The sequence below is a fragment of the Xenopus tropicalis genome, chromosome 1, assembly GCF_000004195.4.
Source record: "Xenopus tropicalis strain Nigerian chromosome 1, UCB_Xtro_10.0, whole genome shotgun sequence".
NCBI lineage: Eukaryota > Metazoa > Chordata > Amphibia > Anura > Pipidae > Xenopus > Xenopus tropicalis.
In genome coordinates, this window is record NC_030677.2 from 59,391,729 (window position 1) to 59,417,900 (window position 26,172).

Here is a 26,172-nt window from a genome sequence, read left to right on the forward strand (position 1 = left end):
TTAAATGACCGATAAATATAGTTCTCCAAATTAAGTCATTACTGTATCTAGTGTACCTGGTGCGTTCTGGGACTTAATTTTAGATGAATGAAGGGCACACTAGTACAAGTAATAAAAGTTATTAATTTATGGAAGAGGTGCAAAAACCGAAAGTATAGGGCAACTTAAACTAGATAAGATTTGTACACTCAAAAAATAGATATAGCCACAGTGGCATTTGCAAAAAAGAAATTCTCTTTTATAAATAATCATACAAATTTGCTTAACATCAATAATACATATCAATGCAATCAGTTATGTTCATAAGATACTTACCACCCAGATGAGCATTACCCTGACATTTTGGCATAAAACCTCTCTCAAGGGGAAATTCTGGTGTAAAGGAAGTCACCAGCATTATAAATAGCCTATTTAATGGAGCGCCAACCATCCAATACTCACATCACATTAAAAATGTCTCTGTAACCACATTGACTGCAAACTGGACCAACTAAACCGACTATGTCCCATTGGCACCCCAGTGTGTGCATTACAGGATTCTGTTAAGACCCAACTTTGCAGCTCAGTTTCATTTTCTGGCAGGACAATGGCCCATAAGAAACATTGGAAAGGTCTTTAATGTCTTAGAATGGCCCAGTCAAAGCACAGACCTGAATGCAATCGAGAATCAGGTGAAATTGCTGTTCACCAACATGGCCAGTACAACCTGACTGAGCTTGAGCAATATTGCCAAGAATTCTGGGTATAAATTGCAGCATCCAGATGTGCAAAGCTGATAGGCTTGCAGTTGCAGCCAAGGTGGTTCTACCCACTACTGACTGAGGGGGAGGCCAATGGTGGATGAATATTTATAAAACCAGCAAACAATAAGCTTTTTGATTAAATAACTTTGTACCACAATAAAAAATATTTAGAACAGTCAGTATAACTTATACAAGGCATTATACAGGTATAGATGGAGCATGTTTGTCAAAAAGAAAACGTATCTTACCATAATCTGCCAAAGGGGAATTCTCTAGCCCTCTATTCAGTTGTGTAGGATTTCATTTCTGAACATTTAAAGGAGAAGGAAAGGTAAAAACTAAGTAAGCTTTATCAGAAAGGTCTATGTAAATACAGTCGTGGACAAAAGTTTTGAGAATGACACAAGTATTAGCTTTCACAAAGTTTGCTGCTAAACTGCTTTTAGATCTTTGTTTCAGTTGTTTCTGTGATGTACTGAAATATAATTACAAGCACTTCATACATTTCAAAGGCTTTTATCGACAATTACATGATATTTATGCAAAGAGTCAGTATTTGCAGTGTTGGCCCTTCTTTTTCAGGACCTCTGCAATTCGACTGGGCATGCTCTCAATCAATTTCTGGGCCAAATCCTGACTGATAGCAACCCATTCTTTCATAATCACTTCTTGGAGTTTGTCAGAATTAGTGGGTTTTTGTTTGTCCACCCGCCTCTTGAGGATTGACCACAAGTTCTCAATGGGGTTAAGATCTGGGGAGTTTCCAGGCCATGGACCCAAAATTTCAACGTTTTGGTCCCCGAGCCACTTAGTTATCACTTTTGCCTTATGGCAGCGTTTTTCAACCACTGTTCCGCGGCACACTAGTGTGCCGCGAGATGTTGCCTGGTGTGCCGTAGGCAGGGCCGCAATTTTTACTTTAAAAAAAAAAAAATCCGGGCCCTGTCATTGGTTGCGCCCCGTGTGTATGGGTGACGTCAGTACGCACGGGGCGCAACGTTATAAAAGGGCCTGTGTGCGGTCGCGTGTAGGCAGAAGTGCAGAGGCGGCGCGCGTGAGGGGAAGATGCTGCTGAAGCCGCCGAAGAGTAAAATGCTGCTGGGGTCCAATGTATTAGGGGGGGCCACGGGGCACACTGACTTATGGGGGCACTGCTGCTGGGCACCAATGTACTAGGGGGGCTGGCTCTTGGCACCAATGTACTGGGGGGCACTGCTGCTGGGCACCAGTGTACTAGGGGGGCACTGCTCTTGGCACCAATGTACTAGGGGGCACTGCTGCTGGGCACCAATGTACTAGGGGGGCACTACTCTTGGCACCAATGTACTAGGGGGGCACTGCTGCTGGGCACCAATGTACTAGGGGGGCACTGCTCTTGGCACCAATGTACTAGGGGGGCACTGCTGCTGGGCACCAGTGTACTAGGGGGGCACTGCTCTTGGCACCAATGTACTAGGGGGGCACTGCTGCTGGGCACCAATATACTAGGGGGGCACTGCTCTTGGCACCAATGTACTAGGGGGGCACTGCTGCTGGGCACCAATGTACTAGGGGGGCACTGCTCTTGGCACCAATGTACTAGGGGGGCACTGCTGCTGGGCACAGAGTTAAATTTTTTAACATTTTCTAATGGTGGTGTGCCTCGTGATTTTTTTCATGAAACAAGTGTGCCTTTGCCCAAAAAAGGTTGAAAAACACTGCCTTATGGCACGGTGCTCCATCATGCTGGAAAATGCATTGTTCTTCACCAAACTGTTGGATTGTTGGAAGAAGTTGTTGTTGGAGGGTGTTTTGGTACCATTCTTTATTCATGGCTGTGTTTTTGGGCAAAATTGTGAGTGAGCCCACTCCCTTGGATGAGAAGCAACCCCACACATGAATGGTCTCAGGATGCTTTACTGTTGGCATGACACAGGACTGATGGTAGCGCTCACCTTTTCTTCTCCGGGCAAGCCTTTTTCCAGATGCCCCAAACAATCGGAAAGCGGCTTCATCTGAGAATATGACTTTGCCCCAGTCCTCAGCAGTCCATTCATCATACTTGCTGCAGAAGTTCAATCTGTCCCTGATGTTTTTTTTGGAGAGAAGTGGCTTCTTTGCTGCCCTTCTTGACACCAGGCCATCTTCCAAAAGTCTTCACCTCACTGTGCGTGCAGATGCGCTCACACCTGCCTGCTGCCATTCCTGAGCAAGCTCTGCACTGGTGGCACTCCCATCCCACAGCTGAATCCTCTTTAGGAGACGATCCTGGCACTTGCTGGACTTTCTTGGACCCCTGAAGCCTTCTTAACAAGAATTGAACCTCTTTCCTTGAAGTTCTTGATGATCCTATAAATTGTTGATTTAGGTGCAATCTTAGTAGCCACAATATCCTTGCCTGTGAAGCCATTTTTATGCAACGCAATGATGGCTGCACGTGTTTCTTTGCAGGTCACCATGGTTAACAATGGAAGAACAATGATTTCAAGCATCACCCTCCTTTTAACATGTCAAGTCTGCCATTCTAACCCAATCAGCCTGACATAATGATCTCCAGCCTTGTGCTCGTCAGCATTCTCACCTGAGTTAACAAGACGATTACTGAAATGATCTCAGCAGGTCCTTTAATGACAGCAATGAAATGCAGTGGAAAGGTTTTTTTGGGATTAAGTTAATTTTCATGGCAAAGAAGGACTATGCAATTCATCTGATCACTCTTCATAACATTCGGGAGTATATGCAAATTGCTATTATTATAAAGGCCCGGGCCTAGGGCGGCAGAAATTTAGGGGCGGCATGCCGCCCCGCCGCAACTAAATTTTTAAATTTTGCTCCCATACGGAGCAATGGGGATCTCTCCCCACTGCTCCATATGGCAGTTTAAATGTATGGTATGCGCGCTCGCTGCCACAGCGGGAAGGGGGGGTTCACGCATGCGCACTAGGCGAGGGGGGGCAACCAGCGGGGGCGGCCTAGGTTCGCACGGAACATGAATCCGGCGCTGCCCGTAGTTTTACGTTCCCTAGTAAAATTGCTTGTTTTTTAAAGTGCAACTGTTGTGCAGAACACAATTTATATATGCTGTTATTATTATTACTATTATTGTAATCTTTTTTTTTTAAACAAAATTAATTTAAAGCACAGCATTGTTTTGGAGATATAAATGGTTAACTCCCACTCCCCCTGTTCTTCTCTTATGTTCCATTCCTCCTTGCTGATGGGGTGTGACGGATTTTAGGGACAAGGCACTTGTCTCCTGGGCAGTAGCTTTTGGAGACAAGTTCCCCCCTTGACTGTAAGGATATGGCCAAAAGTCAGATTTTAGGGGCCAATGCGTAAACCCACGTCTGCCTATAAAAACCAAGATGCTGTCCCATTGCTTTACAGACACAGGATAAGAAACTGTTCCTCTTGATACAGCTGAAAGAACAAGCTATTTTATTATAACTATAAGGAAAAAAATGAATGTATATTACAATGCTGTATATTTGGGCTAGTCACACAGTCGGCACAAGTTTAGGTCCCCTTCTGATAGTGACATATTGCTACTTATCTGCATATTAAATATGGCCTCCAATTTGTCTTCACTCGGATATGACAGTAGCAGTTCTGCAACTTGCCAGTATCAATAAATGATTCCATTTTGTTATAGTTTTCCATGTACAAAATTTCTTCTGATAATATTGTGTTAGGGGTGGATACACTGACCTCTGCTGACTGCTGTGGGGAATTAATTGTATGGAATTACCTGGTCATGTTTCCATTGCTTTTTACATGTATGTATTATTTCCTGTTATTTCCTCAGCACTTTACATTGAATTTACATTATTTACACCAGTTCCTGCTCCAGGAGAGCTTACAATCTAATGTCCCACATTCACACATACTCAGAACCCCAGCACTGCAAGGCAGAAGTGCTACCCACTGAGCCACTGTATGTATAATTTTATTTATAAACCACTACTAGGGTTTGCAGATATGTACAATTTTATAATATAGAAAAGTACACGCAGTGATAAATAACTACAGAGAGACTAAGGGGCCCATTCATTAAAACACGAGTTCGAATCTCGAATGGGAAAAATTCAGATTGGATACGATAATTTCTGAAGATCGCAAATATCACGAAAATGCGAGAGAGCCAAATGCACAACACAGAATAAATGCTAAATTACTGGTAATGAAACCAGTGGGAAAAGAACCTCTGGTAGCACAAACATCATGGTTATATTGTGTACTGTGCAGCTATGGCTGTAATACATCCCTACCGCGCAAGGAAACCTGTATGGAATCATTGAATTTTGCTGTATATTTAAAGGGGTGGTTCACCTTTAAGTTAACTTTTACTATGTTATAGAATGGCCTATTCTAAGCAACTTTTCAACTGGCCTTTATTATTTAGTTTTGTATAATTTTTTTTAGAAGTTGCCTTCTTCTTCTGACCCTTTCCAGCTTTTAAATGGGGCTCACTGAAAATGTATTGCTCTACGACACTACAATTTTGTTACTGTTACTTTTTATTGCTTTTTTTCTATTTAGGTTGTCTCCTATAAATATATCAGTTTGCTATTAAAACCGCTCCTTGGTTGCTAAGGTAATTTAAACCCTAGCAACCAGATAGCTGCTGAAATTCAATTCCAAACTGGAAAGTTACTGAACAAATAGTGAGATCGTTTAAAAAAACCCCCACAAATAATAAAAAATGAAGACCAATTGCAAGTTGTCTCGGGAATATTATTCATAGTAAAAGTTACCTCAAAGGCAAACAACCCCTGCTATAAACTGTATAAAAGATGCTCAAAAAGACCTCACTTCTGGGATACACAGCTCTGAGTAAGGGTTAGGTTAGGAGTTATTTCACATCAATCCTGATGCGTTTCGTGTCTTTCAACACAGTGGTGGGGCTATGACATGGTGATTGGCGACTGGCTGATCGCCACGTCAGTCTCAGAGAGTCTTATCTGGTTTTCCAAATTGGGGTGACTGGGTAGGCAGTTTTGACCCAGGCAGCCCTTCTGAAAACTGGTCTTTCTGGGTCAAAACAGGACAGATGGCCTCCCTATTTAGGTCTATACCACATGTGGCATTTTCTTTACTGACAGATGGACACTTAAATCAAAAACAATAAATCAAACAATATATGTATCAATACAAAGAGCAAACGCTAATCAATGATAACTATATAAGTTTTACTGATGCCGACGGCAGAAATCAAATCATACCAAGTGTGAAGTAAAAACCCCGGGTCTGTCGCCCAAATGGGAGGCAATCAGAGAAGTCACAAAATAATAGAGTGTATGATGAAAGAAGCTCACCGTAGTCCAAAGGTGGTCCGGGTGCTCAGGGCCCCGAACCCATAGCCAGGGATGAATAACGAACTTGAATAAGGTAACACCAAGCGCACCGGACAAAGGGTATTCACCTTTAGCTTCTCTTTCCCCACACTGAAGTACTGTGACCATTTTCTATCACAATCTCTCCCTCACCCAGCATCATGTGACCAAGCTGTGCCTCAGTCTCTGCATGGAACAAAACAAGTAACAAGTATGAGGCTGCTGCTGCTATTGAGACCCTGCAATGTTATCATACTAAAAGTTAGATGAATAACCCCTTTAAGGCGTCTCTCACACAGTTAAGCCAATATTCAGTCAGGGAAAATAAAAGCATAGTGGATCCACTTCTCTCAGCCTGCCAGAAAAACGTAGGGCTGAAAGAATCAAATATACACAACCTTAGCACTTTTTATGCTGTTTGGTGTGTGCTATCCTCCTCTGTTTTCCTTAGTCTCCCTGCCAGAGGTGGGTATATATATTGAAAATAATGTGCATAATTGTGACAACGAAAATTGGTTGGGTGTAGTATATAGCACCCTAAAAAGCAGGTAAACTAAACTGCATTGGAGGATGGTGATTTGGTGTTTGGGGAGGCTAAAGGTGGCCATACACGAGGCGATTTCGCTCGTTGTGCGATGAACGATTATATCGACAAACGATCGTATGGCGATCGAGTTCCCATACGATATGCCATCCACGGGCAACGATAATTCGGGAAAGATTTTGTCGCATCATTATCGTAAAATACCTACGATCGTACATCTACGTACGATCGATGTCGTTGACTTCCGCTGCTGGCAATCGTGACATGCGCAGAGAACAATCGTTGAAAGACAAATGTCTGACACTCACACCAACTGGCAGATTTTATCGTTAAACGACCAAAATTTTTAAACCTGGCCGATCGATTTTGGGGACGATAATGTCGGCTCGTTTAGTGGGCCGACGATCGTTCGTACACCACCAACTATACGATAACTTAACGATAGCATCGGATCGTTCGGGAATCGGTCGTTTGTAAGTAAAAAATTGGTCCGTGTATGGCCACCTTAAGAGTAGTGGCACAAGAAAAGATTTAAAGCATTTTCTCACCCTAGAATTTTCTCACTCTGTGGGAAGGGGACAAACCACTAGTTTGTAAGGAGCAAAGGTGGTTTAGCATGAAAAGTGCTGCTGACCTCTTCAAATGAGGGGGGGGTGGTCTATTCATGTGTGGCCAGTTTTCCTTATGTCATACCTAGAAACATAACTTATAGGGGTCTGTTCACTTGAGGTTGGTGAAACAATACATGAGCTATCGCCTATAAGGGGAGGTGATATCTCATCTCTCAGCGCATCAGTGCAGTACCACGTGAGTTATTGAGGAGATATGAAGGTATTACCTCCAGTCAGGGGCTGCTTACTCCTATTGTTATTGAAGGGCTTGTGCACTGACAAAAGGCTGCGAATCCCCATTAATATGTTGAAGAGGTTTTTCTACTGCAACTGAAGTGATGTGAAATTAAGTTTTAGGAAACAATTAGCAATTTTAACCCTTTGTGCTAGCCACATTTCACATTTTATTTGCATTCAGTGCCAGACATCTCTTCTTAGTAGGGAAAACCTTCATGAAACTAAGGAAATGATATAAAGAAAATAGCCAATAACAGGAAAGTGAATCTGGTAAACACAGCTCTGGGTTAGTGCAATATAATTAACATGTAACTATTGCCCCCCCCCACAAGTTTAGTAGTTCTAGAACTGCCTCCGGGTTATTAACTGCACTGTAACTGTCAGGCACAACTCATACTCTTTTTGTTTATTTTTTTATTCATTTTTTAAAGTTTTTGCAGCAAAAAGGTTTGTGTGGGATTCCTTGTACAAGCGGCTTCTTAAACAACCGCAAAAAATCCCCTGCACTCACCCATTATCAATATGTAGAAATTGGACACTAGGGCATTTCGCTACTAAGAAATGCCTTCCCTCCCCACCTCAAAAAGAGGGATTGTTTGTCCGTACATTGCAATATACTTCAAGCTGGCCAACTACGTCAAAGTCATCCCTTCTGGCCAGTCCTACCCTAACTGACCTATATAAGTAATTTAAGATTAGTACTGAGCAAAGGGACTAAGTTTTACCTGCAACATGCTTGCGTATAAGGTTAAGGTTTTAACCTTATACGCAAGCATGTTGCAGGTAAAAATTAGTCCCTTTGCTCAGTACTAATCTTAAATTACTTATATAGGTCAGTTAGGGTAGGACTGGCCAGAAGGGATGACTTTGACGTAGTTGGCCAGCTTGAAGTATATTGCAATGTACGGACAAACAATCCCTCTTTTTGAGGTGGGTAGGGAAGGCATTTCTTAGTAGCGAAATGCCCTAGTGTCCAATTTCTACATATTGATAATGGGTGAGTGCAGGGGATTTTTTGCGGTTGTTTATATGTATTTTATGGTCACAGCCTCATTGCACCCCCGCTTAATGGTTTACAATTTAGTGGTTGAGCACAACTTTCCCTTTTTGTGTTATTGTTCAAGCGGCTTCTTAGTATTGAATCCACGACTTCCTGCTTGTTCAACGGGAATGTAAGGCCCAGCATTGGATTCAAGTGCTGCCTATTTGCTCCAGTTCTCCATGTGGCGCTGATTCGGTGCAGTCCAGAGGTTCCATTGTTTCTCAGATAATGACAACAGGCAGAGAATATATCATTGTATCAGCTAATTTAGATTAAAAAAATACATTAGGGATTTATGCACCAATTAAACATCTTTCTGTCTGTTAAGTAACCCCCCATACCTGCACAGAACCCCCTCAAACTATATATTGTTTGAAAGTGCCCACCTTCAGCTATTTAGTGGTGCAATATTGCATTACTATAAGCAGAATTCTGGATGCAGTTCCTTGTAAATGTCCACGGTTTGGCATGAAAAAAAGGAAAAGCAGATTGAAAGTCAGATTAGTCACTAAAATCCCACAGACCAGTAAGAAACCCCACTGAATCTCTATCTACAACTTCTCCTAAACAGAAGACGCCAAATTCCCCAAGTACAGGGTAAGGCTGAAAGTGTGTCAACTGTTTCCAAGTTGCAAAGTATTTTGTCTATAAGTTCATCTTACTTCAAAAAGTGATTTCTACTTACCTTTTTCTGTTGCATGGGGCATCATTTGAGCGTTTAGCTCTATCAGTGCTGCTGTTTATTCTCAGGCAAAACTGCATATTTGCCTTTTTATTACACTATAACACCATTACAAAAGCTGTGCCAAATTTATAAAGATATTTGCCATTGATCATAAACCAGGCCAAATTTTAAAAAGGGAAAGAAATATAGAATTGCACTGAAAGATGAGCTTTTGAGGTGCCACTTACAATAAAACTTGTGGCATCAGCAGGAGAGATGGAATCATCTCATGGATTCATCACACGCCACAAGTTCAGTGCCTCGCCCTTTGGCACCTCAGTCAGCTCTGCCCTCAGTACAATAGGCCGATGGTACAGGCTAATGTTGGTCACCCGAGGGGGGAAGGGCCGATGTTGGGGGCCTAAAATAGAGGGGAGGCCGATTTTGGGGGCCTAAAGAGGGGAGGGCCGATGTTGGGGGCCAAAAGATTAGAGGGCCGATGTTGGGGGCCTAAAGATGGGAGGGCCGATATTAAGGGCCTAAAGAGGGGAGGGCCAATTTTGGGGGCCCGAGGGGGAGGGCCGATGTTGGGGGCCTTAAGAGGGGAGGGCCGATTTTGGGGGCCCCAGGGGGAGGGCCGATGTTGGGGGCCTTAAGAGGGGAGGGCCGATTTTGGGGGCCCAAGGGGGAGGGCCGATGTTGGGGGCCTTAAGAGGGGAGGGCCGATGTTAAGGGCCTAAAGAGGGGGGGGCCGATGTTGTGGGCCTTAAGAGGGGAGGGCCGATGTTGTGGGCCTAAGGGGGAGGGCCGATGTTGGGGGCCCAAGGGGAAGGGCCGATGTTGGGGGCCTTAAGAAGGGAGGGCCGATGTTGGGTTCCTTAAAGAGGGCCGATGTTGGGGGCCTTAAAAAGGGCCGATGTTAGGGGCCTAAAGAGGGGAGGGCTGATGTTGGGGGCCTTAAAGAGGGCCGATGTAAGGGGCCTTAAGAGGGGAGGGCTGATGTTAGGGGCCTAAAGAGGGGAGGGCCGATGTTAGGGGCCTAAAGAGGGGAGGGCCGATTTTGGGGGCCTGAGGGGGAGGGCCGATGTTGGGGGCCTTAAGTGGGGAGGGCCGATGTTGGGGGCCTTAAGAGGGGAGGGCCGATGTTTGGGGCCTAAAGGAGGATGGCCGATGTTGGGGGCCTTTAGAGGGGAGGGCCGATGTTGGGGCCTTAAGAGGGGAGGGCTGATGTTGGGGGCCTTAAGAGGGGAGGGCCGATGTTGGGGGCCTTAAGAAGGGAGGGTCGATGTTGGGGGCCTTAAAAGGGCCGATGTTGGGGGCCTTAAAGAGGGCCGATGTTAAGGGCCTAAAGAGGGGAGGGCCGATGTTAGGGGCCTAAAAAAGAGCGGAGGGCCGATTTTGGGGGCCCGAGGGGGAGGGCCGATGTTAAAAAAGGAGCTGATGTTAAGGACAAAAGAAAGGACTTAAGGCAAGGGGCAATGGTTAGGCCAAGAGAAAGAGCCTGAGACAGAGGCTAATGGTTAGGCCAAGAGATAGGGCCTGAGACAGGGGCCAATAGTTGGGGCCAGAGGCAGGGGGGCGATGTTCAGGCCCAAAATTTTCTCATTGTCTGGAGCAGGTTATACTTCCCAATTGGGACTCAGGAAAGAAAGATCCTGAATCACTGTTGTGCTGCCTGTAGCGTTGATACAGCCCATCTCCTCTAAGAATGATGGTGGCTCGTTACAGACTGCACTGACATTAGCAGGTGTTATCTGCAAGAAAGAACACAAACATTTATTTACTTTATATGAGTTGAGAGTTACAGGGGAGGCAGAGTTATTGGGTATGCTGTATGTGCCATACAGTGACTCAAAAAGGAGGCTTAATGTGGCCATACACAGGCCAATAAAAACTGCCGACTCCCTCCAGACTGAGTTGGCAGCTTATTGGCTTGTGTATGGGATTTACTGACGGACCTGCTCAACCGATATCTGGACGAAAATCAGCCATATATCAATTGGACAGGTTTAAAAATCCTGTCAGATCAGGAGTGCATTGGGGCATTGATACTTTCCATTTCTGACAGGCCTCCATAGACTCCAGTGTGTGATATACAAGTTAAATACTCGGTATGTTACTTGGTCTGGTCATTCCTTATAACCAATGCTCTTAGAAATAATCCAGGAGTACAGTGGCAGGCCACAATAATCATCACACCCTACGAGTTCAACTATAGTTACATTATTTGCCCATGCTTTATGGCTTTGCTGCTACCAATTCATGGTTCCACTTCTAAGAAAAATAAAGGACTGGCATACCGGAAAGCAAAGAAGCCACTAGAACAGTCCATATTTCCTACCCCATGCAGGAAATTACATATTCTGATCTATGTTTGAGATTTTTTTTTGCCCAAGTCGGACTGCTGAAAGAATCTGATTGGGTGCACTGCTACAGGAGGGGGATATTTAAAAGCAAAAAGGGTGAACATGTAAGGCAAAATGTGAAGGGGGTACAAAATGGCACAGGGATTGAGAAAAGTGGGATTGTGGGTTAATGAGCAGATGTAAAAGAGGAACAAAAACTGAAGAGAAACAAATTAGATTGAAAAATTCACTAATAAGTGTGTAGAACAGTAGGAACCCCCAAGCAGGGAACTGCAAAAACTTGGGGGCAGATTCATCAAAATGTAAGATTAAAGCTCACCACATTCACACACTTTCTATTTATTTCTATTGAAGGATTTCTTAGAAGGATGTTTATCAATGGGTGAAAGCTAGAGTTTACTATTTGATAAATATGCTTCTAAAAATCTTTCTGCGGTAAGCTCTAATCTCACATTTTGATAAGTCTAGCCCTTGCTATCTTTTCTGTGTTTTTGGAAAACAAAATTGGTGCAACATCTATGCTGTCTTCTATGAAGCTGGTCAGCACAGCCGTGCAGTGACATCTGACATGTAGGACCCTTTCTGTTGATCCGACACCATCCGACAAATCTCCCGTGTAGCTTAGCTGACACTGAACTACAAGTATAACTAATGATTGTCAGGGATATGTATGGTGGGTAAATACAGCCTGGGGGAATAAAGCAGGGGCTGCGGCAGTGATCTACTTACTGCTCTTGGCAGGAAAGGAGGTGGTATCTTCCTGCTCTCCAACGCTCTCCAGTCAATGGCTCTAAAAAACTGGTGCTGCCTGATATTTCCTGTCGTGCCCAGGCGCTTGTCTGGATTCTTCTCTAGGAGCTAAAGATAAAACCTCATTAACAGCTGTATAAACAGAATGTGCTTCCTGCTGCATTATTATCAAGGTGGCTAATGGAAAAAATCATTTTATTCTGGTTTCCAGAGTCCCTTGCACTGCAAAATTCCTCATTGACTTTCTCATCTTAAAACTTTCTAAATCTCTTACATTTTTAATTTAAATTTATTTCTCTGTAGCTGTGTATCATGCAGAGACCTCACTATCCCATAACTCTTTCTTGGTCCATATATTGCCAGAATTTCAGCCACTTCAAATGAAACCTGATTTCCAACAACAGCATTTTGCTCAAGAGGCTTCATATTCCAAATAAAGAGATTGCTTGGGAACTGAACAGTGCAAAGATAACTGTCCCCCTCATCTGTCAAAGAAATCCTGTCCTGTGCTATTTGTGTTGTTTATGCGTTACCTCCCTGCACGTGCTTATACTCACCTCCTGCAGAAGTTCTTGCAGGTCGGCGCTGAGACCCTCAGGAAAAACAGGCTGCTCATTGATCACTGAATTGAGCAGGTTCTCCATCACCGAGCCTTCATAGAATGGAGATCTTCTGGTGGCCATTTTGCACAGTATGATGGCAAATGCCCACCAATCCACTCCTGCGCCATATCCACTCCATGTTAGAATCTAGAAAATCAAGGACAGATGCTTTACTAACTAATGAAGAGTTCTTGGGAAATTATTCCTGCATTAAGTTTATACATCATTCACAATCATTAGATTTTTAACCTGGAGACCTAGCAAGCATGTTGGTGGAGAATCCCTCTTCACATCTAACAGGGTCTAAAGGCTTGAAAATAGACTTCTAGCTATGCATTATAGAAAACAGTAAAAATTCCGCTGCAGCATTTCTCACGTATTTACAATTAAATAAATGACTGATGGCATCAAATAATCAGTGCTTGAGTCAGTGGGCTCAGAAAGGCCTTAGTTCAATTCCTATGTAAACTACTGTGTCACTATGTTATATCTTTGAGTGAGTTATGTCACCACGGAATAAAATAAAAAAAAAATGGCCTAATTATAAATTTAGAACATAGGGCAACTGTTCTAATTCCTCTGCTGATTAAGAGAGGATTTTGTAAGGTAAGTACCTAAAACACAGGTGTCTGTAAGCTGGTTTAGGGCTGATGAGCACGAGAATTCCTATGCCTTTTTACTATTATTTAAAATGGTAATTTACAATAGAAGCGTAGAGCATTAAGACTTGGTTGAGCAACTAATTCAGCACGTACTTCTTCCCCAGTCAGACAGCATTCTGTACCTTGTACCTGCTTAAAAATCTCAGAATGATGTGCAACTTAGGGAATGGTTAGGGTGTGACGGGGGATCCCTGTGTACCTCATAAATATAGCATTGCTAAACACAGACAGTGCTGTATTCATCAGGGCAGATTCAGGTTTCTGTGCTCTTAAACAAAGTGTGGACAATTGCGGCAGTGGGCAACGTGAGATAGTTTTTTGCATACAGATTCAGAGGTCATAAATGGGTCCTAAGTATCCACAGCTTCAATGGCCTGCTACTTCTACTGGTTGATGAGTTCTTTATAACCACTTAGCTAGTTTCCTCCTTCATCTCCCTTTCTCTTTTTTGTTCTTCTAACTTTTGTCCCATTATTATTATCTGTTATGTGCTTATTTTCACCACTAAAAGCAAACTTAAAGAAAAAAATCTACTCTAACACTATTAATAAAGCTCTTCTCACACAAAGAGCATATTACACCTCTACAGGCAAGTCCTGTGGCCATGACATGTTTGCTGGCTTGCAGAGGTTGGCTTTTAGGTTCAGTCATATCCCGTAATTCCTATTAGTAAGTAATAAAACTGAGTGTCTCACCTCTGGAGCCATGAAGTTGACGGTTCCAATGATATTATATTTTTTGGTGTTGCCGAACATCTCATCTGCAACCAAGCCAAAATCTGCAATTTTGATGTGTCCTTCGGCGCTGAGCAGAATATTAGGTGGTTTAAGATCACTGAAAGACAATGTTTAATACAATGACTACATATTAAACAGCAAAATAATAGAAAAAAGGAAGGGACAGAGGAACAAAAAAAAACTTCAGTATCAAAGTGCCATTAAAAACTCACATGTAGAAGCTAAGAGTTATGGCTGGATAGTAGTTGCAGTAATAGTGGGAAAGAATCAATAGATTAGAGTTGTTACTGAACAGTTTTACTTACCGGTGCACAATACCGCGTGAATGCAGGTACTGAAGACCGATGATCATTTCTGCTGAGTAGAATCTTTAAAAAAAAATAAGAGAATAATAATGAAAATTCTGCATCTTCTCATTTAAGTCAAATTATATATTTTTTACACTTTACAGCCTAATGGTACATGGATTATTTTCTCTGCTGGTATAGATAGCTGAGGCTCATTTGCTGCCTTCTGCAGTTGGAGAAACCACTGTGTATCATTTTGAGCAACATTTCTGCATAGGTGGGTGCCTTTAGAGTGATAAAGTAAAATGCATATGGATGCATAAGCCCCTGTGATGGCCCAAAAGATGGCATCTTTGGTAATTAAAAAGTCATCTAGATCATTACTTCAATTCAGATCCCCGAGGGTGTGCCCCAACTTCAGTACATAGCCTTCAGCCTGATACTAAGGGCAATGGATTCTGTAATTCTTAGGGTATTTTTTACTTTAGAGAGTAAGTGCCCTACTTGAATAATCTAACAAGTTTCAGTAAAGGATGATTTTGTAATCTCATTTAGAATGAGTACAACTCTCCCCTGTTATATAGCAAAATTGTGCTGATTGAATTGTATAGTTTGACATATGGGAAAATTATAGCACCATTGGATTTGGGTTGATCTTTTGCAAGCCAATGCCAATTGCCCATCTTCTACCATTCCAGATAAAGGAGCTAAACTCTGCCCTTATATATTTCTAAATTTTTTCTGTACAGTATATACTGTTGGCCAAAATGTATTTTACAATGGTAGTAAGATATGGCTATAGAACCACAGACTATTAGGGCATCTAAGCTGAGCATTATAGCAGAATTAGTTGGGTTTCTGTAGGTTAGGGTGACAGCTATAGCTGCATGTGTTATTATAAAGACATTATTTTGTTATGCTTCTCCATATTGCCTTTTCACAGTTACTTACCTTACGCTGTCCATCTTCAGCCGACCTTCCATATCCATTAGCTGTTCCAGGTTTCCTCCTCTTATGCACTCCATTACAAGAAAGGCATGCAGCTGTTACAAAGATAAATCAGAAGAGACTGAAACATGGGAGATTCTAGAATACTGAAGAACAGTGCACAACAGTATTAGTTCTTGGTCTAATAGCAGAGGGCTGGTGTTTACTTGCCAGGGGAGAAAAGCTGACAGACATGGGATCAGACCATCAGCACACAAACAAATCAGATTCTGGCATGGAAACAATGAAGTATGCATTTGAATTAAGTATGTGTTGATGGGTTGATCCATTGCCAAATGACCTATCTGCCATTAGCCTTAGAGCAAAACCAAATACAGGGCAAGAAATACTGATACCATGGTAGATGCAAAATATTACTGAATATTAATAGCAGTTTTCCAGAATCAGGGAGTGTAAACCAGAATGTATATGTTGTATCTGTGAATGTGCATCTGAGAATGCAGGTGTGTGTGTGTAAGTACAAATGTAATGATTCCCCTAAGCAACTCACATAATCTATTGCCCAAGAACCGGTGGGCTGATGTGGAAAAATAAAATATTATTCCTGCTGCAGACAAATGAAAAAGGCCCTGCAATGTTTCATTGTCTCTGCAGCTAATCTACAGACTCTACTGACTATCGTGACTATACTTAACACTGACGTGCATCCAAATAAAAGGAACAAGTAAGAATTATTACATGATATAAAATATAAAAAATATAAAAATATAAATAAAATATATAAAGAAGTATAATATTGTTTAATGTCAGTAGCAACTTCTAAAGCAAGGTGACTAGTAACACAAACTGCATGGCAGTATTGGCTTTATAATGTACCTGCGTTTGGAATGCTGCATATCCGTGGCAGAGAAAGGGACAACCTTCAGCAATCTGTAGGGTCCGTGTCTCTGCCAAGATCTTCTTAATGTGTGATTCCGTTGGGTTCTTCTGAATCACTTTGACTGCCACTTGCTCTCTGCAGTTTTTCAGTGAAGCCAGCATAACCTGAGGATAGCAAAATCAACAGTAGCAGGGGTTTTCTTAATTATACACAGACTGAATGATTCACATACAACTAGATATTAAATATATAAATTAATTTAACATTATTAGTAATTGCTATTAATAGCAGTTTCTATCTGTCTCTTAAAATTTGTTCCTTTCCTTTTTCCCTGACTGCTTGCACCACTGAATCTTTGTATTAGCAGATCTGAGAAGGAAAATAACAGGAGTGTGCAAGGCACTGTGTGAATTGGATTCTTGCCTAGAAGAGAACTGATTTCTTGTCTGGCAACTACACTAGCCAATACACAATACTAGCCAAGGACAGACAGAAACTCATTTTTAACTGCAATTTTCATTCTGATGGCTTTGTATGAGGCTTAAATGCTTCTCTATTTTCATATGGTGCATTACTTGCCAAATTACTTTATGAAACTGGAGTAAGGCTTTTATGAATCTGTTGTTCTTTTTGAGACAATTTTACTTTATTTCACTTTTGTGAATACCATCTTGTAACTCACACACCCGCAGAGAGGCTGCCACACTTGTAAAGTACCTGTAAAGTACCAATGTCTCTCAAAGAGATTAAAAAAACACAATAGATGCAACCAAAGTTACCATTAGCGTTACTTAACACTTATATAATTGCCTAAAGAAAGCAAAACTCTGCCTGGAGCAGCTTATGGAAGAGATACGGGTATGGGATCCATTATCTGGAAACCTGTTATCCAGAAATCACCAAATTATGGAATTGCCATCTCCCATAGACTCAATTTTTATAAAAAAATTCAGATTTTTAAAAATCATTCATTTTTTCTCTGTAATAATAAAACAGTACCTTGTATTTGATCCAAACTAAGATATAATTAATCCTTATTATACAAACTTCCAGTTTGTGTTGTGCCCCTGTCCATTGGCTCACCCATAAAAAGCACATATACCAATCAAAACAGATTTTAATATAGGTTACTGCATACGATTTATGCTTTGGTTGAGTGGTTAAATATATTAAAACTTTACAATATTGTGAACAATGGCCCTTGTCCTTGTACTGACATTTTAGATTTTTCTTGTCTTGTTCTTGTCTCTTGGTTCTGTGACCCTTGTGTATACTTGACCATTTTATCATGACAGGTGTTCAAAGGCGTTTTGACACTGACAGCAACACTCCCTAATAACACTGTGGTGGTCAAATGGCACCTTTGCCAGATCCCTATAGTACAAACCGGATTCCAAAAAAGTTGGGACACTAAACAAATTGTGAATAAAAACTGAACGCAATGATGTGGAGGTGCCAACTTCTAATATTTTATTCAGAATAGAACATAAATCACGGAACAAAAGTTTAAACTGAGAAAATGTACCATTTTAAGGGAAAAATATGTTGATTCAGAATTTTATGGTGTCAACAAATCCCAAAAAAGTTGGGACAAGTAGCAATAAGAGGCTGGAAAAAGTAAATTTGAGCATAACGAAGAGCTGGAAGACCAAATAACACTAATTAGGTCAATTGGCAACATGATTGGGTATAAAAAGACCTTCTCAGAGTTGCAGTGTCTCTCAGAAGCCAAGATGGGTAGAGGATCACCAATTCCCACAATGTTGCGCAGAAAGATAGTGGAGCAATATCAGAAAGGTGTTACCCAGCGAAAAATTGCAAAGATTTTGCATCTATCATCATCAACTGTGCATAACATCTTCCGAAGATTCAGAGAATCTGGAACAATCTCTGTGCGTAAGGGTCAAGGCCATAAAACCATACTGGATGCCCGTGATCTCCGGGCCCTTAAACGACACTGCACCACAAACAGGAATGCTACTGTAAAGGAAATCACAGAATGGGCTCAGGAATACTTCCAGAAACCATTGTCAGTGAACACAATCCACCGTGCCATCCGCCGTTGCCAGCTGAAACTCTACAGTGCAAAGAAGAAGCCATTTCTAAGCAAGATCCACAAGCTCAGGCGTTTTTACTGATGTTTCTCTGATGGTATGGGGTTGCATGAGTGCGTGTGGCATGGGCAGCTTGCATGTCTGGAAAGGCAGCATCAATGCAGAAAAATATATTCAGGTTCTAGAACAACATATGCTCCCATCCAGACGTCATCTCTTTCAGGGAAGACCCTGCATTTTTCAACAAGATAATGCCAGACCACATTCTGCATCAATCACAACATCATGGCTGCGTAGGAGAAGGATCCGGGTACTGAAATGGCCAGTCTGCAGTCCAGATCTTTCACCTATAGAGAACATTTGGCGCATCATAAAGAGGAAGGTGCGACAAAGAAGGCCCAAGACGATTGAACAGTTAGAGGCCTGTATTAGACAAGAATGGGAGAGCATTTCAATTCCTAAACTTGAGAAACTGGTCTCCTCGGTCCCCAGACGTCTGTTGAGTGTTGTAAGAAGAAGGGGAGATGCCACACAGTGGTGAAAATGGCCTTGTCCCAACTTTTTTGGGATTTGTTGACACCATGAAATTCTGAATCAACATATTTTTCCCTTAAAATGGTACATTTTCTCAGTTTAAACTTTTGTTCCGTGATTTATGTTCTATTCTGAATAAAATATTAGAAGTTGGCACCTCCACATCATTGCGTTCAGTTTTTATTCACAATTTGTTTAGTGTCCCAACTTTTTTGGAATCCAGTTTGTATTTACATATACAGTATATGTGGCTGTTTCATTCTGCAGTTATATGAATACATATTGTGACATGCTGTCTGCCTGTACACGTGATTTTGGGGGAATTAGCTATGGTAGGCAGGTATGCCAATGATCAGAAGCATAAGAGACAGGGACACCACACGTGACATCATGTTTTTCTCTCAAAAACATAAGTTTATTTGGGACAAACTCCTTTCAACATAAACATAACAGTTCACCAGCAAACATGTTCATCAACAGTTCATTGTTATGATTTGTCCCTTCTTCAGGGCTCTCACCTTCCAGAGTAACTCTCACACACTGGAACATTTTCCCCTGGGATACCAGCTAACCAGCTTCTGGCACACTTAGGGGCAGCTTTATCACAAGGTGAGTTTAGATTTTAATACATAAAAACTCACCCATGTTTTATTCATTCCTATGGGATTTTTAGAAGCGTATTTATCATATGGTGAGTTTTAACTTTCACCCTTATGAATGCAGACTAATAGTGATGTGCAGGTCGGCTCAAAGGCCAGTTTGGGCCCACATCCACACATGATTTGTGGGTTGGACTACTTTGCCCCGCTTCCGTCTCTTGGAACAGCAACCGTTTCGCTTAATAGAAGGCACCGCAGCAGTAAGCACCAGCTACAGTAAGGGGGCTTTATCAAATAACACGGGTTTCCTTGTTCTTTAAGAAGCATTACTTGCCTTTATATATTTCCAGCTGGCTACCATCTCCTGAAAAGAATAGTAACAATACTTACTTCTGACTCGACCTCACCTTGGTGGCTGTTTTTTTGTGGGTTTGCTGTGCTTCCCTCATTCTTCTCTTAGGAGCACCCCTGAAAGGAAAGGACTGCTTATTATGATTTCACCTAAAACCAACTGCAACACTGTCATTTGAAATCTACCTTGTGGCTGGTGAGTAGTCAGTGCAAATGCAAGAGGGGCTGTAAGTTGCCATATACAGTCACTAGTTATTTGGCCTCAGGGTGGCTGTTGGGGCCTCTGTGTACTTCAAATGCCAGGGTCCATTTTGAAAAACAGCTGTATGAAACTTAAACTGGTGGCTAAAGCTGTGCAAGCCAGGCTGATTCCCTAGGCAACTCGGCTAGCCACCCGATACCGATCCAGTGCATGCTTCCCCCGCCCCCTGCAGTGTCACCACACTTGCGTTCGCTGTTTTGTGCATACACAGTGATACTGCAGGGGGTGAACTGGAGCGGTGCCTGGTGGCATCTGGCCTAGGGCATTTGGCGCTAAGAAGCGACAGTGGGGAATGAGAGCCTAGAATAGGGGTAGGCGAAGGAATAGGTACGTGCCTTGCACCCCCCATGGTTGTGCCCTAGACATGTGCCCCTTCTGACATTTTTTATAAAATGTGACAATTTCTGGGGGGAATTTGTGATTATAAGTTCCTGTGCTCACCACTAGTGAGAGATTTGATGAAACTATAGTTTAATTGCACCACCAGCCACAACAGAAAAACAAGCAATTGTTACCTGTGCAAATATGCAATGCACCTCTGTCACATGTAGCCAAATGAAACTGTATATCAGCATGTATATGGGCTATATTAGTTCTCCTTATGTAAACGCTGTGTGTGACTGCAGCAGTGCCGCCTCAGGGGTCCGAGCCATCTGCGGCAGTCAAGTTAACACCGTTCCCCCAGCAATTTAGCTTCATCACATCAAAGGTGGACAAGGGGAGGCCCCTTTAAGTTACCAAGAGCGGCTTTTTGCCACCCTGGTAACTTGCTGGGCGCTGCCGCCTGAGGTGAGTTTCTCAAATTGCCTCATGGTAGCAGCACCCCTGAACTAGGGGAATATTTGAGAAGCATTCATTAAACAGAGTACCAATGAGTATGGTTTCCTGGGACAAAGCTGAGGGAATTGCTTGATATGGGGTAGGCACATAGGTGTCCCCCCCCCCCCTCCCGCCACCACACTGATGCTGTACTTGGCACCTGCTGCTGAATTTTTTACCAACAGAAAGCCCAAGGCCTCAAAAGGGCACTGCTAAACACTGACACCAGTAGTTGGGGAACTTACACTACTTAAGGAGTTGTGGTGGACGGAGGCTGCAACAGGGCGCTGTACTTACCACTTGCCCTTCCCAAAAGCAAATCAGTATAAATATATTGTGCCTAAAAAAGACAAAGGCTCTGAGCTGAAACATCCCTCCTCCCTGGGGCCAAGTGGCCCAGGCAGGCCCGGACTGGCAATCTGCGGATTCTGGCAAATGCCAGAGTGGCTGCTGTAAGATGCCATAGATAGTCACTATTTATTGGGCCAACAGGGGGCTGAGTGGGCCTGAAATGCCAGGACTTATTGTGAATCCCAGTGACCAGTAGGCCAACAATGGTTCCCCTAATAACTTGGTAGTATGGGGGCTGGGAATACAGATGCTGACCCGGCCACAACTACATCCCTCAGACTACTAGGATTGCCACCCAGTAGGTGTTTGACCAGCCTAGCTTGCAAATTGCCATCTACAGCTGGTGCCAGTATTACAAATTTACCAGCAATATAGTTGCGGGCGAATTTCCCATCCCCTGCCCAGTCCGCCCCCCATTACTGAAGGTTGGTATTCCCCATACAAAGGTGGCACCCTACAGGTTACTGTTGAAAATATAACACCCCTCAACTATCCTTATAAAGACAGGGAGCTTTTTAAAATAACTTATAATAGAATGTTACATCTCATTTTTTTTTAAATATCAGTGCCGGATCTAAATTACTTGTCTAAAGCTAATATAAAGAGTGTATGCAGAAGGCTGGCAAACTACATATTTTATAAAGAAAGATATTGAGACCCTTAAGAAACAGGACAGACAGACAGGAAAAGACTGACCCAAACATAAGAGACTTTATGGGAGAGGTATCCAAACAATATAACCTACCTTCTCCTAACAAAATAAATACAGAGAAGCACAGACTGGGATGTGGTGGGTTCCCTCAGTGCAGCCACAGGTTGCCATGTTCCCAGCATAATGTGCAATACAACACACTCAGAAATTTGCACACAGAATCAGGCAGATTTAGCTTTACTTTCCCCACACTGAAGCACAGCAGCCATTTTCTATCACAATCTCTCCCTCACCCAGCATCATGTGACCATGCTGTGCCTCTGTCTCTGCATGGAATTAAACAAAGTAACAAGTATGAGGCTGCTGCTGCCATAGAGACCCTCCAATGTTAGCAGGAGGGATATAGACAACCAGTATTTGCTTAGATCTAAAATAACCTTATGGGGATCAAGGCCCTGCTTTGCATGAAGGGAAAACACTGGAGTGGGGTAATTGCCCCTACCCTCCTTGGTAGAGGCCTATGAGCCTAAGGGCGAGGGCAGATGAAGTGTTAATCTGCTTCTCTCAGCCCAACTTTTCTGCCGGGTTGAGAAAAGTGGATTGAAAGTTATGGCAACAGCCAGAGGGAGCAGATCCGCTTCTCTCAGCCAGGCAAAAAAGCGCAGGGCTAAGAGAAGTGGATTAGTGCTTCACCTGCCCTCGCCCTTGCAGTTTTGGAACCACTGGCCGGCAGCGTTCCCCCACACCCCCTAGGGCCCCCTGCTGAACCTCCCTAACTCCCCGCAGGGGCCTCCTCCCAACGTCCTCCCCTGAGCGTGCGTAAATTTAATACTGTCGGAATACCGTCGCCCGTGGGAGTCGGGTCTGGGCCCACCGGGTTTTTTTCCGGTGTCCTGGCGGCCCAGTCCGACCCTGACTGTATATGATCTAAGACAGTGCTGTCCAACTTCTGTTGTACCGAGGGCCGGAATTTTTCCGACCTACGTGGTGGAGGGCCGATAATGGAAGCCAGTTTTGACCACTCCCCTTTTTAAAACCGCACCCACTTGAAACCACACCCATGTTATCACATGACCATACCCATATTAATGGTTGTAGTACAGCAAAAACCTGCCACACTCTGCCTTCCCTACCATGCCTGTGTGCCATACTCTGCCTTCCCTACCCTGCCTTTGTGTGTGCCATACTCTGCCTTCCCTACCCTGCCTGTGTGTGCCATACTCTGCCTGCCCTACCCTGCCTGCGTGCCATACTTTCACTGTGTGTGCCATTCTTGGCTGGTTTGTGCCATACTTGGCCTGTGTGTGCCATACTCTGCCTGCCCTACCCTGCCTGTGTGCCATACTCTGCCTTCCCTACCCTGCCTGCGTGTGCCATACTTTCACTGTGTGTGCCATTCTTGGCTGGTTTGTGCCAAACTTGGCCTGTGTGTTCCATACTCTGCCTGCCCTACTCTGCCTGTGTGTGCCATACTCTGCCTTCCCTACCCTGCCTGTGTGTGCCATACTCTGCCTTCCCTACCCTGCCTGTGTGTGCCATACTCTGCTTGCCCTATGCTGCCTGTGTATATGGCACACACAGGCAGCCTACAGTGACACAATGCTGGCACTGCTCCTACAGTCTGCACAATAACTATATATTAAAAAACGTTTTAATTGCAGTACCACCTCAGTATATGTTCTTTTTGTAGTGTGCAGGGTTTATTTGTGGGTTTCTACTGCTCCTGAGGTGTGAACAGGGGAACAATGGGGGTGATTACAGCCTGAGCCTGAGGTGTGAACACTGCAGGGGGTGAACAATGCAGAGATTAAAAGGTGTGAAAAACACAGGGGATTACATAGTTAAACAATACAGCCTGATTACAGCCTGAATCTGAGGTGAGAACCATGCAGGGGGGGCAGTCAATCACAGTACTGATACCATTTAAAGCTTACACAAGAGTAAGCCATCAAAGCAGCCAGACAGGTGGGGGGCCACACAGAGGGGGGTCGCGGGCCGCATGCGGCCCGCGGGCCGCCAGTTGGACAGCACTGATCTAAGAGAAAGAATTGAAGGGGAAGTTCATTTTACTGGATTGCTACAGAGTAGACTTTGATATTTGGAAGCAATTTGCCTCTTTTTTTCCTTAGTTCCTTTTTCTATTTTTTTTAATGTTTTGGAACTGAACTGCTGCCTGGCTGGCAGGGTCATCAAGGCAGGCAACCGAATGTAGTCTCATTCAAAGGCTACTTTTTTATTGTTATATTTTTTTGTTCAGGCTATCTACCTGCCTGTCATTCAAACTATTGCCTGATTACTAGGTATACTGATATTCTTACATACATATTTAAAAAGTTGATATATTATCTTTATACATGCTCCATTGTATTAACACAGTTACCACATGCTAACTATTTGTGGGTATAGTAACCATTCAATATGTTTTACATTCTTTGATTTTCTTGTCATTTTGTCTAACATAAAAAAAAAGAAATTATGGTTTGATAATAACTTGGACACATCTGTGCCCATAACTCTTTTGGGGGCAATACCAGGCGTATGTGCACTTTAATCCTGAAGTTGTAAAATATTTTATTCAATAATATCTCAACTTACATTGCCAGTCACATTTTTAATGCAATTTCTCTTGCTCTTAAAAGGTAACACAGACCCTTTCTGTTTGCTTCCATCAATCTTGACAACAGTGCAATAAAAAGCCTATGTTCAGTCATTTCTATGCAATATTCTGTGTCTTTCAGGGATGCTGTATTTTTCTTATGCCTTACCAGCAAGATCTTATGTACTGTGCTGAATATGTTATATATTCTGGACAATTTTAGTAGACCTTTCCCATAGTCAAGGTGCATGTCTCTAAAAGCTCACTGAGTGCTTGTGCACCTAGCATTTCAATAAAATTGAGTGGAAGCAGCTGAATTTGCTAAACTCAGAGCAAGACAATAGACATAAGCAATCCAGACATCTCCTCAAAAAAAATCACAGCAGTGTACACTAGAGCAAAGCACCCTGCTAGAAAGTGTAACAGCTGTTTCCGTAATTTCCATTTATCTTCCTTAAACAGTGAGTATGAGTATAAAGTTTATTTGGGTTTATACATGTATATGTCCACTGATCTATAGCAACCCGACAAGTGGATCTTCCTATGCATGGCAAGCTTAAAAAGAGATATATCTAAGTAACACACACATATAAATATATATATATATTCCCTTCCCATTGCATTATTGTTGTCATAAAAAGGAAACAATGTAAACCAGAATATAATTGGTAGGTTATTAAAGGGGTAGTTCACCTTTAAATTAGCTTTAAAGTACCGTATTTTTCGCCGTATAAGACTCATTTTTTCTTCCCCAAAACTTGGGTGGAAAAGTTTGTGCGTCTTATACGGCGAATGCTCCTTCCTCTATGTGCCGCGGCTCTCTGCCGCATACTCGCTTTTATAAGGTTGCACCCGTGCGTACTGATGTCACACACACAGGGCACAACCTTATAAAAGCACAGAAGCCGCTGGGAGCCGCGGCACAGAGAGGAAGACGCATTCGCCAGAGGCCGCTGGGGGGAAGCTGAAGTATGCTGTGGGTGCCGTGGGGGAGCTGGAGGATGCTTGGAGGCCCTGGGGGATGCTGAAGGATACTTGGGGGGGGCCCAGGGGGAAGCTGAAGGATACTTGGGGGGGCCCTGGGGGAAGCTGAAGGATACTTGGGGGGGGCCTGGGGGAAGCTGAAGGATACTTGGGGGGGGCCCTGGGGGAAGCTGAAGGATACTTGGGGGGGGCCTGGGGGAAGCTGAAGGATACTTGGGGGCCCTGGGGGAAGCTGAAGGATACTTGGGGGGGGGCCTGGGGGAAGCTGAAGGATACTTGGGGGGGCCTGGGGAAAGCTGAAGGATACTTGGGGGGGCCCTGGGGGAAGCTGGAGGATACTTGGGGGGGGGGGGCTGGGGGAAGCTGAAGGATACTTGGGGGGGCCCTGGGGGAAGCTGAAGGATGCTTGGGGGGGCCTGGGGGAAGCTGAAGGATACTTGGGGGGGCCCTGGGGGAAGCTGAAGGATACTTGGGGGGGCCCTGGGGGAAGCTGAAGGATACTTGGGGGGGCCCTGGGGGAAGCTGAAGGATACTTGGGGGGGGCCTGGGGGAAGCTGAAGGATACTTGGGGGGGGCCCTGGGGGA

General features: G+C 43.4%; 2 protein-coding genes across 2 annotated transcripts; both read right to left on the minus strand.

Annotated features, from left to right (window-relative positions):
• Positions 1–10,270: 10,270 nt before the first annotated feature.
• Positions 10,271–13,014, minus strand: LOC116408301 (protein kinase C delta type-like). The gene is made up of 3 exons (XM_031895085.1): positions 12,827–13,014; positions 12,249–12,377; positions 10,271–10,907 (listed from the first exon to the last, which is right to left on the minus strand). The coding sequence occupies exons 1-3, from the start codon at positions 12,950–12,952 to the stop codon at positions 10,773–10,775; spliced, it is 390 nt and encodes a 129-aa protein (XP_031750945.1). The 5' UTR covers positions 12,953–13,014; the 3' UTR covers positions 10,271–10,772.
• A 1,794-nt stretch (positions 13,015–14,808) lies between these two features.
• Positions 14,809–16,603, minus strand: LOC116411988 (putative protein kinase C delta type homolog). Its single transcript, XM_031904758.1, has 3 exons — positions 16,382–16,603; positions 15,509–15,600; positions 14,809–14,842 (listed from the first exon to the last, which is right to left on the minus strand). The coding sequence occupies exons 1-3, from the start codon at positions 16,544–16,546 to the stop codon at positions 14,809–14,811; spliced, it is 291 nt and encodes a 96-aa protein (XP_031760618.1). The 5' UTR covers positions 16,547–16,603.
• Positions 16,604–26,172: the final 9,569 nt, after the last annotated feature.

Coding starts and splice junctions, on each gene's coding strand:
- LOC116408301 (XM_031895085.1), bottom strand. CDS start 12,952: ATGGCCACCAGAAGATCTCCATTCTATGAAGGCTCGGTGATGGAGAAC. Junction 12,378..12,826: donor TGCAAGAACTTCTGCAGGAG/GTGAGTATAAGC, acceptor TTTTATCTTTAG/CTCCTAGAGAAGAATCCAGA. Junction 10,908..12,248: donor CTCCTTTCCTGCCAAGAGCA/GTAAGTAGATCA, acceptor TCTTTCTTGCAG/ATAACACCTGCTAATGTCAG.
- LOC116411988 (XM_031904758.1), bottom strand. CDS start 16,546: ATGCTGGCTTCACTGAAAAACTGCAGAGAGCAAGTGGCAGTCAAAGTG. Junction 15,601..16,381: donor ATGCAGCATTCCAAACGCAG/GTACATTATAAA, acceptor TCTTTGTAACAG/CTGCATGCCTTTCTTGTAAT. Junction 14,843..15,508: donor CTGAAGATGGACAGCGTAAG/GTAAGTAACTGT, acceptor ATCACTCTAAAG/GCACCCACCTATGCAGAAAT.